Source organism: Ovis aries, chromosome 4 (assembly GCF_016772045.2).
Source record: "Ovis aries strain OAR_USU_Benz2616 breed Rambouillet chromosome 4, ARS-UI_Ramb_v3.0, whole genome shotgun sequence".
NCBI lineage: Eukaryota > Metazoa > Chordata > Mammalia > Artiodactyla > Bovidae > Ovis > Ovis aries.
The window spans coordinates 110,539,189-110,554,630 of NC_056057.1; the positions used below are offsets into that span (position 1 = coordinate 110,539,189).

A 15,442-nucleotide genomic window follows, 5' to 3' on the forward strand; every position below is an offset into this window, starting at 1 on the left:
CCCAGCCGATGGGCCCGGGCCCGTGGGCTCCTTCTCGCGGCTGTTTCCCCGCGAGGCGAGGGCAGGGCAGAAGGGCTGTGACGGCCCGAGGGGTACGGTAAGGAGGCGGCGGCGAAGGAGGAGCCGGGGAGGGGCCCGGAGCCGCGGCGAGAGAGAGGCGAGGGCTTGCCCCCCGCCCCGCCGCCGCCCCCCGCCCCGCCCGCGCCCCGCTTCCCTGGCGCTGCCGGCGGCGGCGGCGGCGTCTCCAGCCCTCCGGCCGCGGGGAGATGCTGCCCCGCGCCGCGCCGCGCTGAGGCCGTGCGTGCGCCCGCCCGTGGCCGCGGGGCTGCGTGCTCCGTGCGCGCAAACACAGTCCCTCCATGTGAGCTGCCGGGGAGCCCTCCGAGTCCCGCTGCCCAGCGGCCGGCCGGGGAGCGCTCGCCCGCAGCGGCAGCATTAGCACCGAGCCGTCCCCGCGCGCGCGCTCTCCGCATCTCCGGCATCCCCCGTTCTCCTGATTTTCCGCCTCGTCCCCTGGTGATTTTTCTTTTTTTTTTTTTTTTCCTGAGAAGGAGAGGGCGGGGTAAGAGTCCCCTCCTCTGTTCCTCCCCCCGCCTCCCGCTCCCCCCCCCGCCTCCTTTTTTTTTTTTTTTCCTTCTCGGTTTGAATTCTTTCCCCCTGACATTGGTTCGCAGAGCAAGAGGCGAGACAACACGCGCGGAGGGAAAAGGCAGGCTGCGATCGCCCTGCTGCTCCGGACTGGAGCCCGGAGCGGGTGAGCGCAGAAGAAGGAGGACGCAGGAGGGTCTTGGCTTTTTCCGTGGTGCCCGAGGACTGCCCATCGCCCTCCGAGAGACTGACGGACGGACGGCGTCTCTCTGCAGCGAGCCTTTGGAGTACCGCGAGCCGGGAGGCGAAGGATGCCCGGGGCTCGGGGAGCCCGCTGCGGGGCAGCGCTGTGGCTCGGGCTGCTCGGCGGCATCTTCTGCAGAGCCTGGACGGCTCCCGCCACGTCCCGTAAGTAGCCCTTCCGCCGCCTCGCTCTGCGTTGGAGCAGTTTCAGTGCCGCATTGATGTTCCACCCGCCCCGGGTACCAACTCCGAGGAGGTGCCTTCGCGGGTCTCGCCCGGCTGATGAGTGTGTGTGTTTGTGTGTGTGTGTGTGTGTGTGTGTGTGTGTGTGTGTGGTTAGGTTGTCACGCACTTGGCGGCCGCTGCAGCAGGGGGAAACTCCAAACCCCACGCTCCGGGCTGCAGAGAGAGAGAGGGTGGTTGATGCTGGTGATGTTTCTAGAAAGTTGTTTGTGGTCATGGAGATGGGTTGGCGGCCGCTTGGTTAGAGTGATACAGTGTCGGTGACGGCTCCTTAGGAGTTCTCTCTCCACTTCGTTGTGTTTGTGTAGACGGAGTTCATTGCCTTGGACTTAGGTAGGTCAGGGAAGATGAAAAGTGAAACCGTGGCAAAAATAAGTTTATTTATGGTTTTAACTTTAAATGAGCACGGCTTTGGGAGTGGGAAAGGAGCTTATTTTGAGCAGATTGGGCACCTATGGACTTATGCTTGTCACCCCCACCCCGAGAATGACCGTTTAGTACTTGTTTATTAAAATGAAACGCAGTGATCTAGTATTGTAACAGAAATCGCTTTAATTTCCTGGCAGTGGAGTGCAACGCAGTCTGGAACTTGGGACAGGCAATGCAAAATATCTCTAATGCAGTAGTGAACAGATTTCTTGAGGGTTCTCTGAAAAAAGAAAAAAAAAAAGATGCTCTTCAGTATGTTTATCTCTGTATGTTTTAGCTAGCTTTTTCTGAAAAAGATTGTTCATTTGTTCGTGAGGTTAGAAAGAGTAGACAGCAGTGGAAGATTCCAGCCCATCTTCTGCATTGCTTTAGAAGTGCAGATTGTGCGTCTAGAGAGGAAATGCATGAGCGCTCCTTTGGTTCAGAAAGAGTTAAGCACCAGAAAGATTGCCTGTAGGAATCTTAGGATGATATTCATAAGAAATACTTGTTTCTGAAAATGAATGATTTGTTAAAGAATCATCATGGAGATTTTAGATTTTGAAAAATAAGTGTTTTCCATGAAGGAAGAAAAGTTTAGTGTTTTCCAGAATTCATATGTGAGGTATCTCTATCAGATCCTAGGATTCGTTAAAATATCTTCATCCATATGTTAATACTAATGCTCTTATTCCAGTGTGTAAATATTAATAAGAATAAACATTGAAAACTGACTTTATAAGTTGTGCTAAAAAACCTACTAAGTAATAATATCATATGATGATCCAGAATTACTGTTTTGACAAATTTTCCCAAGTACAGAATTTGATTCCCTTTCATTTCAAGATAGAGAAGCCACTAAATGGTAATCTAAGTTTGTAATGAACATGGAAAAAAAGTTTTACAGTTTTTTCACAAAATAGATTAGACATAAAAATGTGATATGTTATTAATATTTAATGCCAGTTTTATAGATTTCAGTATAACTTTTGCAGCTTTAATGCTTGGTATTAATATTTCTATAAATATGTAACTAGCTTCTGAGAAAACTATGCTGATGAAATTTCAGTTTCCATGTCAAGGTCTGGTTACATAGAACTAGTTGCCACTTTTCTCAGAAAATAAGCTCATTATACATGAAATTTATTGTGTTCACGGACTGAAGGCCCTTACAGCCAGACTTTTTCCTGAGTTCTGTACTTCATTTTTCTGTATACTTTAATTATAATGGATCCATCTGAAAAATTTATGTCAAGAATGGCTTACATGCAGTCGTTGGGTTACTATTTTTTAAGAACCGAAAAGTTGTCATTTCTGACATACATTCTTAGTTCTTATAACTTAGAATTTAGCTACAGGGAAGAACAGAGACCATTACTTTTAAGATAGGTAATAGTTATGTTCAATTATTCAGGTTTATTTATTTAACTCTTATTCCTCATTTTTGAAAAAAATGTGTAATGGTTTAAATAAAATGATGTTTCCTTTTGTTTGAATCTAAATTGTGGGACCAAACTCAGAGTTGCCCCCATTCTAGAAATGAATTAAACAACAAGAATGATTTCAATTTTACTGATTAGAACGACTCACATACTCAGTACTTTAAATCTATACTTCTACCCTTAATGAAAAGTTTTGTTTATATAATATATGCAGCTCTGAAGAAGTTTGAAATACTAAAAGCACCCAAAGGAGAGAAAAAATGGTTAACTACACGAATCTAAGATAATGAACAACTCAACCAGGAGAGGTCATCACAAGACAAAAAGTAGCCTGAAAAACTAAGAGTAATGTTTTTATTTGGTACCCATTTAAAAAATATGATGACTGTGCTAAAACTTACGGTTCCCAGATAACTTTCTAATATGATGGATGTTTTTGGAAGATACGGTTACTATTTTAAAATTTCATAACAACATCGTTTCAGATATACATTGGCTTCGGGCTTATTTCTTCTTCCTTATTATTGAATTGTATATACAAAGGCTGTTCCTGTTAATACTGTCTTTTTTATAACTAAACTAAAATAAACTTTAAAGAAGCTTATCTCTAGGATTAAGTAGAAATGGATTTTAATTTTTTGGCAGATAGTGGAAATGAGCTGCTGCTGAGCCAATGGAATCGGAGAGCCTTGCTTCTTCTACATGTGTATGCACAGGGCACAGATGTAAAGTTTAAGATGAATATTTTACTCAGGGAATTGCATTTATTTGAACACATTTGAAAGACCCTGACAGTACACTTCTAAATGAGAAGCTTGAGCTAGCATTTAGTGAATTTAGTTTATTCTTAAAGTATACTAAATTTTGACTGAAATAGTGCTTTCTAATAAAAGTTGCTTTGCATTATTTTATATAGCCATTAAACTATAACTTCACTGACTGGAGTATTTGAAAAGTGTGGTTTCAATTGATCAAATACTTTGTAGCAAACATGTTTTTACTTATATAAGCACCAATGTATATAAATATTTATATATGCATATGTTAAAATCCTTTAAATACATTTTATATAATGTGTGTGATATAATATGTATAGAGATACAATATTATTTAATATAGATATTATATATTTATTATATCTAAAAAAATATATGTGTATTTATATGTTTTCTAACAAGTCTCTCAAGGGGGTTAAGTTTCTTGCACATTTATAGATAGATCTTTTCATGTGCAATTATTTCAAGTAACTAAATAAACAATATTAAAACAGTAATAAATTTGTCTTTTTTCTCTCTTTAGTTCATATGCCAACCTTAAAATGGTATCGTTTAAATAGTTGAATTAAATGTAAAATATAAAAGTAAACGTGAAAGCAAATACTATTAGTTATACTGAGCTTGAACATAATAACAAATTTGTCTTAATTAAATGAATTTAATTTAAAAAGTGCTTTAGGTCAGTAGAATTCATTGATTGATAAGAGGACGTACATTATTTATTTAATCCAAACTAATGAAAGGAAAAATATTATTCACTCATTAGAGATAAATATATGATCCTGATTTCATTGTTCAGGAAATTGGGATCTTTCTCTAAATTTTCTCTTTTAATATAGATATTGGAAAAAGTGAGTAAAAAAAGCAATCCACAGATTCAGTATACTTTTCCATTAACTTTTAAACAAGTATAAACATACAACACATCATCTTTAGACAAATAACACCAAAGTTGTTAGATGTACATCATATATATTTTAAAATCGCATTTCTAATATTTTTTCTATTCTAATTGGCAGGACATTTCAAGGTCTATAACTTCTTTGAGATTTTAAATCACTTCCCTTAATTATAAATTCTTCCAGAGAAAATCTTAATAAGTCTTTAAAAGTGAACTAGTAAGTCATCTTGTTTGATGTATCCTTTTCATGATTGAAACATAAAAAGAATTTGATGTACTGCCCCTTGACTTGCTTCTCTTTTTTAAAGATTTTATTTATTGTAAATGTGGTGAAGAATAATGGGAGATTCTTACTTCAAATCCCATGGGTGATTATTTTAAAAATATTAAACACATAGACAACCACTTCTGCATATTGTCTCTGTAGTGATTGATTTTAATGCAATAAAGAAGCAAATGGGTAATTTCAAAGGTTTCCCATATCTCACTGATTTGAGAAATGTTTTAGTTTATCATTTATCACTGTGTGCTAAGTTAAACAATAGAGTGCATAATAATTTAAGCCTCAAAGTCTACATTAAGGAAATAAAAGGAATGCTATATTTATAATCAGTGTCTGAAGTTGAATGTTTGAGTGTTTCTAGATAAATACATGTTATAAGATAAGTAGGTTGTCGAAAACTAAGATATATTTCTATAATCATCTCCTATTTGCTCATGGAAGAAATTATGTGTTTAGTTTTTCCATGTTAATATGTAAGAATAATGATAAAGTGATCTTTGTATAGGCTTTAGCTTTTCAAATGAGACTGATACAAGAGAATACTTCTCAACAGAATGATCAGTTAAAACTGCATCTTCCCATCTCCTGGGATCTTTAGAACTTGCCTGTTTTAGTTCTGACCGACTAAAGAGATTGTTGGTGTTTGGAAGTGTCCCTTGCCCCTTTCTCTGTCCTAATGTTTTCTTCTTTGTGGAAAAAACTGCACTTATAACCTTCTTAGCCTCTATCTCTGCTGTTCACTCATCCACTCCAGGTTAGGTGGAGTGACTTAATCTGATAGATGACTTTGGGAGAAGAACCTAGTTTAGCTGAGCCCTTCCACCTTCTTTCTTCCAGGCTTCCTGCAAAAGGTATAGTAGGTTCTACTAAAAGACATGCAAGAGTAGGCTATGCCTCTGCAGTAATTTCTGTGGTAATATGAGGAGTCTTATGATGTTCAGCTCTTCCTATGGGCAGAAGGCCTGTTTAATTTCAGAATTAAGGTTAATGCATCCCACGGTTGCCACATAGTGAAGGACTTTTCTTCCCTATCCGCAATTATGTAAAGGGTGATATTTGCTCTCCATCTGCGACTTCTTTTTTAATCAAGAACTCAAAGAGAGAAAGAAGTGATGTTTATTGTCCCCTATCAAGCCCCAACATATTAAAATTGCCAGTAATAAGCTTATTTAATATTGAACTGAATGAACGTGGTTAAAAACCAGTGGTGATTTACGACTTGTTTTTCCTCCTGGAGGATGAGTTGGAGAATTGACTTACTGTAACTGTGATCTCCAAGCTCCTCTATTCATTCCTTCATTCATATCTGCGTGGTTCTGTTAGTGATATTTATTTTAGAGAGACATTTAAAAGAAAACCATTTGTTTGTCTGGGGTTAACATTACCGTTTAAAACACACGTCTTGGTTATAGACTTCAGTAGCTCCACATTCAATCTCATGCTGTCCGTTTAAGCGTCCGGTGAATTTGACGTGACTTGAGTTGGTCGTTACTTCCTATTTGTGTTCCTACTGCACAGCCATGAAGAGTTGGATGATTTGGATCAGTTATTCTACAAAAGAAACAGAAACATTTGGACTTTAAAGACAAAGTTGACTGATTTCCTTGATTGTAAATTTCGAAAAAGAGCTTGTTAAACTCTTACTTAGTTCATTTTTGGGTAGACTATTCATAATAACAGCTTGAAGTAACTGAATTTTTTATAGCACTCCAGATTTTAAAACCTCCCCTGATAGTAGGAAATCTGGAAATAAAGATGTATTCGTTGGCTCTGAGTTTGCTTCTGAAGAGATCACATTTTTGGTATACTATAAAAATGCTGCAGAAATACAGGCAAGCTCCCGAGGGCCGTAGTCAACATTTTCCTTATGATTCACGTTTGTTTGAAATACTCTCGTAAACATACATAGTGATATATTCTTTAATGCTTTTATATTTAGGAAGGAGGTAAAATTAGTTCCTGAGAATATTTTGTACCAGGAAAAATGATCCCCAAAGATATATAAGGTTCTTCTTCCTGTTTCCAGTTCACCCCTTGTTGGGTGCACAGTCTTACCAATCAGTTTGTATCATAGAAGATGGTGAATCAAGGTTAACCTTCATAAAGTCAGGCTCCCTGACTCTGTCTTTTGTGGTACGTCTACATTGGAAGCAAGTTATAGAAAGTTTAATTAAATTCAGTAAGGATTTGCTCACTTCTATGCATTATATGTCATGTTGAAAAAAGTACATAAAAAGACAAATTTTGCCTTGACTCCTGATTTTCTCCTAGCCACTATAACAGTGTCAACTAAGTCATTCAATTACGATATTGTTTAAAAAGGAATGCACAGGCAAAGTAAATACCTGTGCATTGAATTAACAAAACAACTAATTCTGGAGTGAAATAGCACCATACTTTGCCAAATAATACATTTACATGTAAGAATATTCTTTTAAAATGGAAGGTGTTTATCGTTACTTGTAAATCATGCAGACTCAAACAGTTATTGTGAACTAAGGTAAATTGTATATTGATTAAAATGCATTACTCAACTCATTTTACTAGGTAGTCAGTCATCTCTTACTTAATGTGAATCAAGTTATTAATCAACCTTATAAAAGCAAATGTTTACTTCCATATCATATACTCAGTAGATGATATACATATTGTGCAAAATATGTGAACAGAAGGACTACATGAAAAAAAATCAGACTAATTATATAATGTGGCAAAATTTTAGCATATTTTAGGGATAGCATGTGTTTAAAATTTGGTAATTACACATGAATAATTTCGTCATTAAATTACTTAATTGCTAATAAATTTAAGCTTGAAATTTATAGAATACATGTGGTATATTTGAAAAATTTTTGATTCAAGAAAAAATATATCTGGAAAATCGAATGTCAGTTTTTCAAATGATTAAATTAATATGTTACTAGTTTAATGATTTTAACGTCAGCTGATCTAAGAACATGTGATCCAGACTTTTTTTTGTTCCTACACAGTCATGGCCACAATAAAACATAAGTTTGATGCCTTCATCAAGATAGTGCTGCTAACCTATTGTGACATTTTTTTCTCAGTGAGTCTGAATATGGCCACAAAATCAAATCCTTCTGGACACAATCTACCAGGCAACCACATAAAATCTCATCAGATTTGATCTATAAAATAAAACTTTATTTTTTACTTATGTAGGTTATCATCACTGGAGGTTTTTCAGCTGACTTTTGTTAATGAGAAACTATACTCATTACTTAAATCACATGATTAATATTCAGTGTTATCACGTGGAAAAAATGCTTTTATGTCTGCTTTATCCAGTAGAAGTTGTAATGGTGGTGATGAAATCTCTAAGAGTACAATTTCATGGTACCTCATGCATGTCTGTAGTATATGTGAGATTTACTCAGGTATCTTAACATAGGCATGTAGGTTTCTCATGGCTTGTTTAAAGCAGATTCTAGTATTGTTGACTATCTGGAGTATGGAAGTAAGAATAACCATTTTATTATGTCAGTTGACAAAGATAATCCTGTCAAAGATACCAGTGTGTCATAATTGGGTATTTACATTGGTTCTACTATCTCCTGCATTGGAAGGCAGATTCTTTACCACTAGCACCACCTGAGCAGCCCCACAAATATAAATAGCCTCCTTCAAATCTTTATATACTGATGTGTTTGTGTGCAATTGATGTCAAAACTGGAATGCTTGTTCAACAAGTATATATCATTTCTCTAATAAGTGTTTCATGATTGAGTTCTAAAAACTCATAACAATGCCTTTTTCAGCCCCAATCAGTTAGTGTTCTTTTCCAGAGCTCTGGGCATCAATAGAGATTATTATGCTTTAAATCTTGTTTCCAGTTGACATGAATACTGATATTTGTTGATTGCATACTTCAGGTCAAGCAGTACTCTCTAGATGTATTACTGTGCTGTGCTTAGTCGCTCAGTCATGTCTGAGTCTGAGATCCCAGGGACTGTAGCCCCCCAGGCACCTCTGTCCATGGGGATTCTCCAGCCAAGAATAAGAGAGTGAGTTGCCATGCTCTTCTCCAGGGGATCTTCCCAACTCAGGGATCAAACACAGGTCTCCTGCATTGCAAGTGAATTCTTTACTGTCTGAGCCACCAGGGAAGTATTAACTCATTTAATACAACAGTGCTCCAACTTGCTGATAAGAAAGTGAAGGCAGAGAATTAAAGTAGCTTTCCAGGCCACTTGTATGATCTGTCCACACAGTCTGTGCTCCTTAACGATGGTACCACATTGACTTCCAGTTCTCTCTAACTGAGTTTCAACTTGCATCTAGGCAGTATTTTAAGGATTAATTACCTGCTTATGTAGAGATATAGGGAAAAAAATACCTGTCATCATAATGTTTCTATGTCAGTGATACCATTGAATGATAATAATGGAAACTGTTATTTATATTTTAAACCTCTTCATAATAGACTGATTTTACAATGGAATTCTATCTTGTGAAACTATTTATTTAAAGGTACGGAAAATATTTGTTAAAATGTTTTGTCAGATAGGAAGAAAAGCTATTTAAAACTGGTCTTCAGGAAATTTTGCAGTCTGTATCCAGAACTGCAAATATTATTGACATTACCAAAGGTTAAAAGTTGATACCTCTGTCATCTATAATCAGTGTTTTGAGGATGAATTTCAAATGATAATTAATCATAAAACTTTCTTTGAGAGTTTTGTCAAGAGGAAAACTTCTTCATCTTTAATGGCTATGGGAAATTATTTGTCTCAAAAATATTTGTCAGTTCTAATGCTTAAATACCTCTCGTACCTATTTCTCGTTGTCCATCCCTGTGACCACAGTTCTAGTTAAGATTTCCAGCATTTCCATCCAGGCATTAATTTAGCAACCTCCTAGTATGTCTCCTTGCTCTTAACCATTCTCCTCTAGGTTATCATTGATACATATGCCAGAAATACTTTCCTCAAATGCAAATCTTGTCATGTGCTCTACTTCTCTGGTTCTTGTCTGTCCCTTTGATGTAAGCTCCCCTAACCCAACATTTGCCCTCCAGAGCCTTGCCATACTACAATCCTTGCAACTTCTTCAATACAACATGCTACTTCTAATCACATTTCTTTTATACTTACATTCTGTTCCCTCCTTCTGAAATGCCTTTTCCCATTTTGTATAGGCTGATACTAGAAAAATCTAATACATGGCCCAAACCTCAGAACTTTGGAGCAGATTGGAGGTAACATCACCTCCCTGTGGTGATTTGGTCTAATTGCAGGCAAAATATCAAGAGGATAATAAGCAGTTCCTTTGCTATTTGCACTTATAAGCGGTAGACCAGTGACAGATAATGCAAGTTATCTTCAATTATCTAATGTTAGAGTGAGAAACTATTCAATTTGCTGATACTTGTCATGCAGTGATAAGCACAGATACTTGTTTATCATTATTTATATATGAATATTAATCTGTCATTTCAAGGGATAGAAAGAAACCAAGCTGTGTCAGCTCTACGACATCTCAAACCCTTTTGCTACGTGGCTCTATTTTATAACATTCTCTACACTTCACTTAAGCCGTATGGTTGGTCAGACTCATTAAAAGACAAACATGAATGCCCTTTTCAAAACATGCTGTTTCAAAGAAATACCTGTAATCTGCATGTAAGTTGAAGATAGATGTCAACAAAATAATTATTGTGCCTAACATGCAAACAGTTGACTCATTGGAAAAGACTCTGATGCTGGGAGGGATTGGAGGCAGGAGGAGAAGGGGACGACAGAGGATGAAATGGCTGGATGGCATCACTGACTCGATGGACGTGAGTCTGAGTGAACTCCAGAACACGACTGAGCGACTGAACTGAACTGAACTGAACAGGTACTTTAAAGAGAGTGCCTAAGTTGTCAAAAAATCTTGTAAATGATAGAGTAGTTGCAGAGAAACTTGATAATTGCATATATTTAGTGTATATTATCCAGCATATTAGTTGATATTGTCAAAGTTGCTGTGGGATGTTCAGTGAATTTCATTTTGATCTTTAACAGAACAAGAATATTCTTTGATGAATACAAAAAATAATCACTTGTATTCTATGTGTTTACATTTTGAACTAACTCTTCTTGTCCCTACATTTGAAACTATGTACCTGCTGCACCTCATCCTTAAAATATCCTCCAGCCTTGCCTTTTCAAAGTCTGCCATCCAGCTAAACCTGGTTAAAAATTTGTAAGCTTTACAATGATTCTCCAGCACTACCTGCTGATAATACAAGTGACTCCTGTTTAACCTCTGGTCTGCTTGGGCACACCCAACGTTTTGTTCTTAGCTTAATACATATAAGTGTGCCATTGTATCAAAAGAGCTAGACTTCATTATATATCCTTTACCATATATGTACTAGTTGCATTGAATTATCATGTAAAATTAGACAGTTACCTTTATTTTGGAATACTCAAAGCATGCTGCTGCTGCTGCTAAGTTGCTTCAGTCATGTCCGACTCTGTGCGACCCCATAGACGGCAGCCCACCAGGCTCCGCCGTCCCTGGGATTCTCCAGGCAAGAACGCTGGAGTGGGTTGCCATTTCCTTCTCCAGTACACGGAAGTGAAAAGTGAAAGTGTAGTTGCTCAGTTGTGTCTGACTCTTCGTGACCCCATGGACTCCAGCCTACCAGCTCCTCCATCCATGTGATTTTCCAGGCAGGAGTAGTGGAGTGGCTTGCCATTGCCTTCTCCAGGTGCTCAAAAAATTAAAAACTCACAGACTTCACATTTATACAGTTTTGCTTTTATGAAGTTATCCCATATACTAATATGTAATCTACATTTTCATAAATTCATGCCATTAGTTCTAGCTGGGCTTTAAGGTAATAATAGCTTAGTATCTAGTCTATAGTCTATTGCTGTAAAGTATTTGAAGACAGATATCATGAAGTCTGATTAAATTTTAAGTCACTATTTTGTAGATGGCTAATTAACATATCAAAGATTAATATAGCTATTTGGCCACCTCATGCGAAGAGTTGACTCATTGGAAAAACCTCTGATGCGGGGAGGGATTGGGGACAGGAGGAGAAGGGGACGACAGACGATGAGATGGTTGGATGGCATCACTGACTCAATGGATGTGAGTCTGAGTGAACTCCGGGAGATGGTGATGGACAGGGAGGCCTGGCGTGCTGCGATTCCTGGGGTCGCAAAGAGTCGGACACAACTGAGCGACTGAATTGAACTGAACTGAAGAGAAAACATTTTGATTTATATTTACTTATAACCCTCAAATGACCTGTAACATTTCTGGGTATATAAACATAAATATAATCTGATTGAATTGATAGTTGATTTCTATATATAAATTATGCAAATAGCTACATTGTAATGACATGTAAAGATTTCTTTTATCAGTTCTACTGATATTTCTATAGCTAAATGCAATGTAATCAGTAGTTTAATTTTAATATAATATTAGTTATAATAAAGTTTATCTGTAAGTAATAATTCTTGTCTTATAAAATACTGCCTTAAAATGGACTCATCTGTATGAACAACAATAACAGCAAAATGTAAGAGTATTAAATGTTATTTTAAAGCCTAATTTACATCTTTTATTTTTTTAAACTGAAAGGCAACATAGTCTTAAATTTGAGTTTATTGTCTATTCTTTGCCCAAAGTATATTAGGAAAATATTACTGCAATTCAAGTAGTCTTCATATCATGGAAACATGCTTTAATGTTACATAATTATTGTATACAGTGATCTGAAGCATTTCAGTTTTACAGAAAGTATATCATTATTAAAATGTATCATTACTGTACATTTTTATATGTGAAAAAATTAGAGTAATATATACAAATTTAAAAGAGATTTCAAATATTGTAGATAAAAATGACATGTTCTTCTATTAAATTGACATCAATGGAGCATTTTGTAAGAGGCTTTCAGATCTGTGTGTTCATTTTATATGTCTATAATTATAGTATTTAGAGCATCTCATACTGTGTTTGTTTCTATGTATTGAACTTTCAAATGACAAATGTACTAATGGCGGAGCCAAAGACAAATCGTGCTAGCAGCCGAATTACTGGCCTGCTGAAGTGGCCTATGACAATGTTTCCTGAGGAATAATTAAAAAATAACTACTCAGAAGCATGCATGAAGATTAGCTTGTTTTGGAAAATTAGCGACCTAGGTTTGGACCTAAAATTATTTCTCATTATTTTATTTGTTATACTCTTAATAATCTTCCATGTAACACATTCAGTTTATAAACTGAATGTTCATAAGCTGAACATGCTAATCGTAGTGGGAAAGATTAATAATAATATAATACCATTTGAGTCAGTGATGCCATCCACCCATCTCATCCTTTGCTGCCACCTCCTCCTCCTGCCTTCACTCTTTCCCAGCATCAGGGTCTTTTCCAGTGAACTGGCTGTTTGCATCAGGTGGCCAAAGTATTGGAGCTTCACTTTCAGCATTAGTCCTTCCAGTGACTATTCAGGGTTGATTTCATTTAGGATGAACTAGTTTGATCTCTGTGCTGTCCCAGGGACTCTTGAGAGTCTCCTCCCGCACCATGCTTCTGTAAGTCACAGATGTTATTTGTTTCTTTAACTTTCATTTCAAAATTATTTTCACTATCCTTTTTTGTAATATTCAACCTTAGAAAGTTACCTTAAAAAACTCTTTTATTTACTAGGCATGTTAGAATTTCAATTAAAATTTCTCAGTCACTCCAGAGGCAAGTTCATCAGTGAGAGATTAACCAGATCCTCTCTGTTACAACTTTATAGTTGGAACCTGAAGAATGAGAAGGAACTACATAAGGGAAAAGAAGAGGATAAGTGTTCCAAGCAGAAGAGAGTAACTTTGCAGTCACAACATTGGCCAAGTTTGGACCTCCCTCTCATTGGGATGTAGCTCATGACTTTGGAATAAGTCTTTTGTAAAACAGATGAGAAAAAAATAAAGTTTTGCAAGAGTAAATAACAGTGCCTGATAGTTTATCAACAAATAGAGGGAAAATACATTTTTGCTGGATAAAATATGGAGAATATGCATGTATTAGCTTTAGTAAGAGAATAATGTTTTACCAGTGTTGTTAAAAATAAGCATTAAGAAACCTTACAATCTATGAATGAACTTGACTATCAGCCAAGTCAATTAACTTATGACAACCAAGAATATAAGTGGGGAAATTATAGTCTCGTCAATAAATGGTGTTTGGAAAACTGGACAGCCATATGCAGAAGAGTGAAACTGGGCCACTATGTTAACACCATACAGAAAAATCAGCTCCAAATGAGTTAAAGACTTGAATGTGCCACCTGACTCTATAAAAATCCTGGAAGAAAGTGTAAGTGATAAGCTCCTTGACTTTGGTCTTGGTGATGAATTTTTAGATCTGACACCAAAAGCAAAGTAAGAAAGTAGGATGACATCAGCCTAAAAAGATTAAATAGCCAAGGAGCCCATCAACAAAGTGAAAAGGCAGCTTTCAGAATGGAAGAAAATATTTGAAAATCCTATGCAGTATTTCCTCTTTATCTGCGGGTTCTCTTTCCAAGGTTTCACTTAACTGAGGTCAGCTGCAGTCTGAAAATATTAAATGGAAAATTCCAAAATAAGCAAGTGGGAAGTTTAAAATAGTGCACCATTCTGAGTAGCTTGATAATCTTCCATGCCTTCCGGCTCTGTCCCACCCAGGACATGACTCATTCCATTGTCCCTCCTGCCCCTTAAATACTTAGTAGCCAACCTCGCTATCAGATTGACCGTCCCGGATTTGGTTTGCAGCACTGATTGTGGAAGTGCTTGTGTTCAACTTACTGAGGTTGCTAAGACTTACAGTAAGAACAAGTCATCTATACGTACAGACTTGTACAGAAGGAAAAAGAAATACACGCTTGTTTTTGTGCTGGACCTCAAATTGCAAAAGTTACGGGCCTTCTGTTACAGTATATTGTTATAATTGTCGATTATTAGTTACTGTGAATCTCTTACTATGCCTGATTTATAAATTAAAGCTTCCCTATATTACATATATATAGGGAAAAAACATAGTATGTATAGGGTTGGTACTATCTATGGTTTGAGGCATCCACCTGAAATCTTAGAATGTATTCCCTGCAGATTAGTGGGGGCTACTGTTTTCAGTAAGGGGTTAATATCCAAATATATAAAGAACTTATGCAGCTCAAGAGCAAAAAAAAACCAAATCATCTAATTAAGACTGGACAGAGGATGTGAATATTTTCCTGAAGAAAACAGAGAGCTGGAAAGCACATGAAAAGATGCTCAGCAACAGTAATCATCAGGGAACTGCAAATCAAGAGGACAATGAAGCTATCCCTTCACATATTAGGGGATGTGAGGATGAGTTATCAAAAATATAAGGACTAACCTGTGGGTGAGGAAGCAAAGAAAAGAGAACCTTTGTGCACTGTTGGTAGGAGAGGAAATCTGTGCATTTACTATGGAAGACGTTAGGGGCGTTCTTCAAATAATTAAACATTGAATTACTCTATGATTTAGAAATTTTAGTTCTGGATATTTACCTAAAGAAAATGAAAAGAC

The 15,442-nt window shown here is 37.1% G+C and overlaps 1 protein-coding gene across 1 annotated transcript in view; it reads left to right on the forward strand.

Annotated features, from left to right (window-relative positions):
* The first annotated feature begins 348 nt into the window (after positions 1-348).
* The window catches only part of CNTNAP2 (contactin associated protein 2), a 2,342,027-nt gene continuing 2,326,933 nt past the window's right edge, over positions 349-15,442 (forward strand). The window contains exons 1-2 of the mRNA XM_042248972.2: positions 349-516; positions 675-996. Of these exons, the coding sequence (XP_042104906.1) occupies positions 900-996 (97 nt within the window). The 5' untranslated portion in view covers positions 349-516; positions 675-899. The remainder of the gene's footprint in view (positions 517-674; positions 997-15,442) is intronic.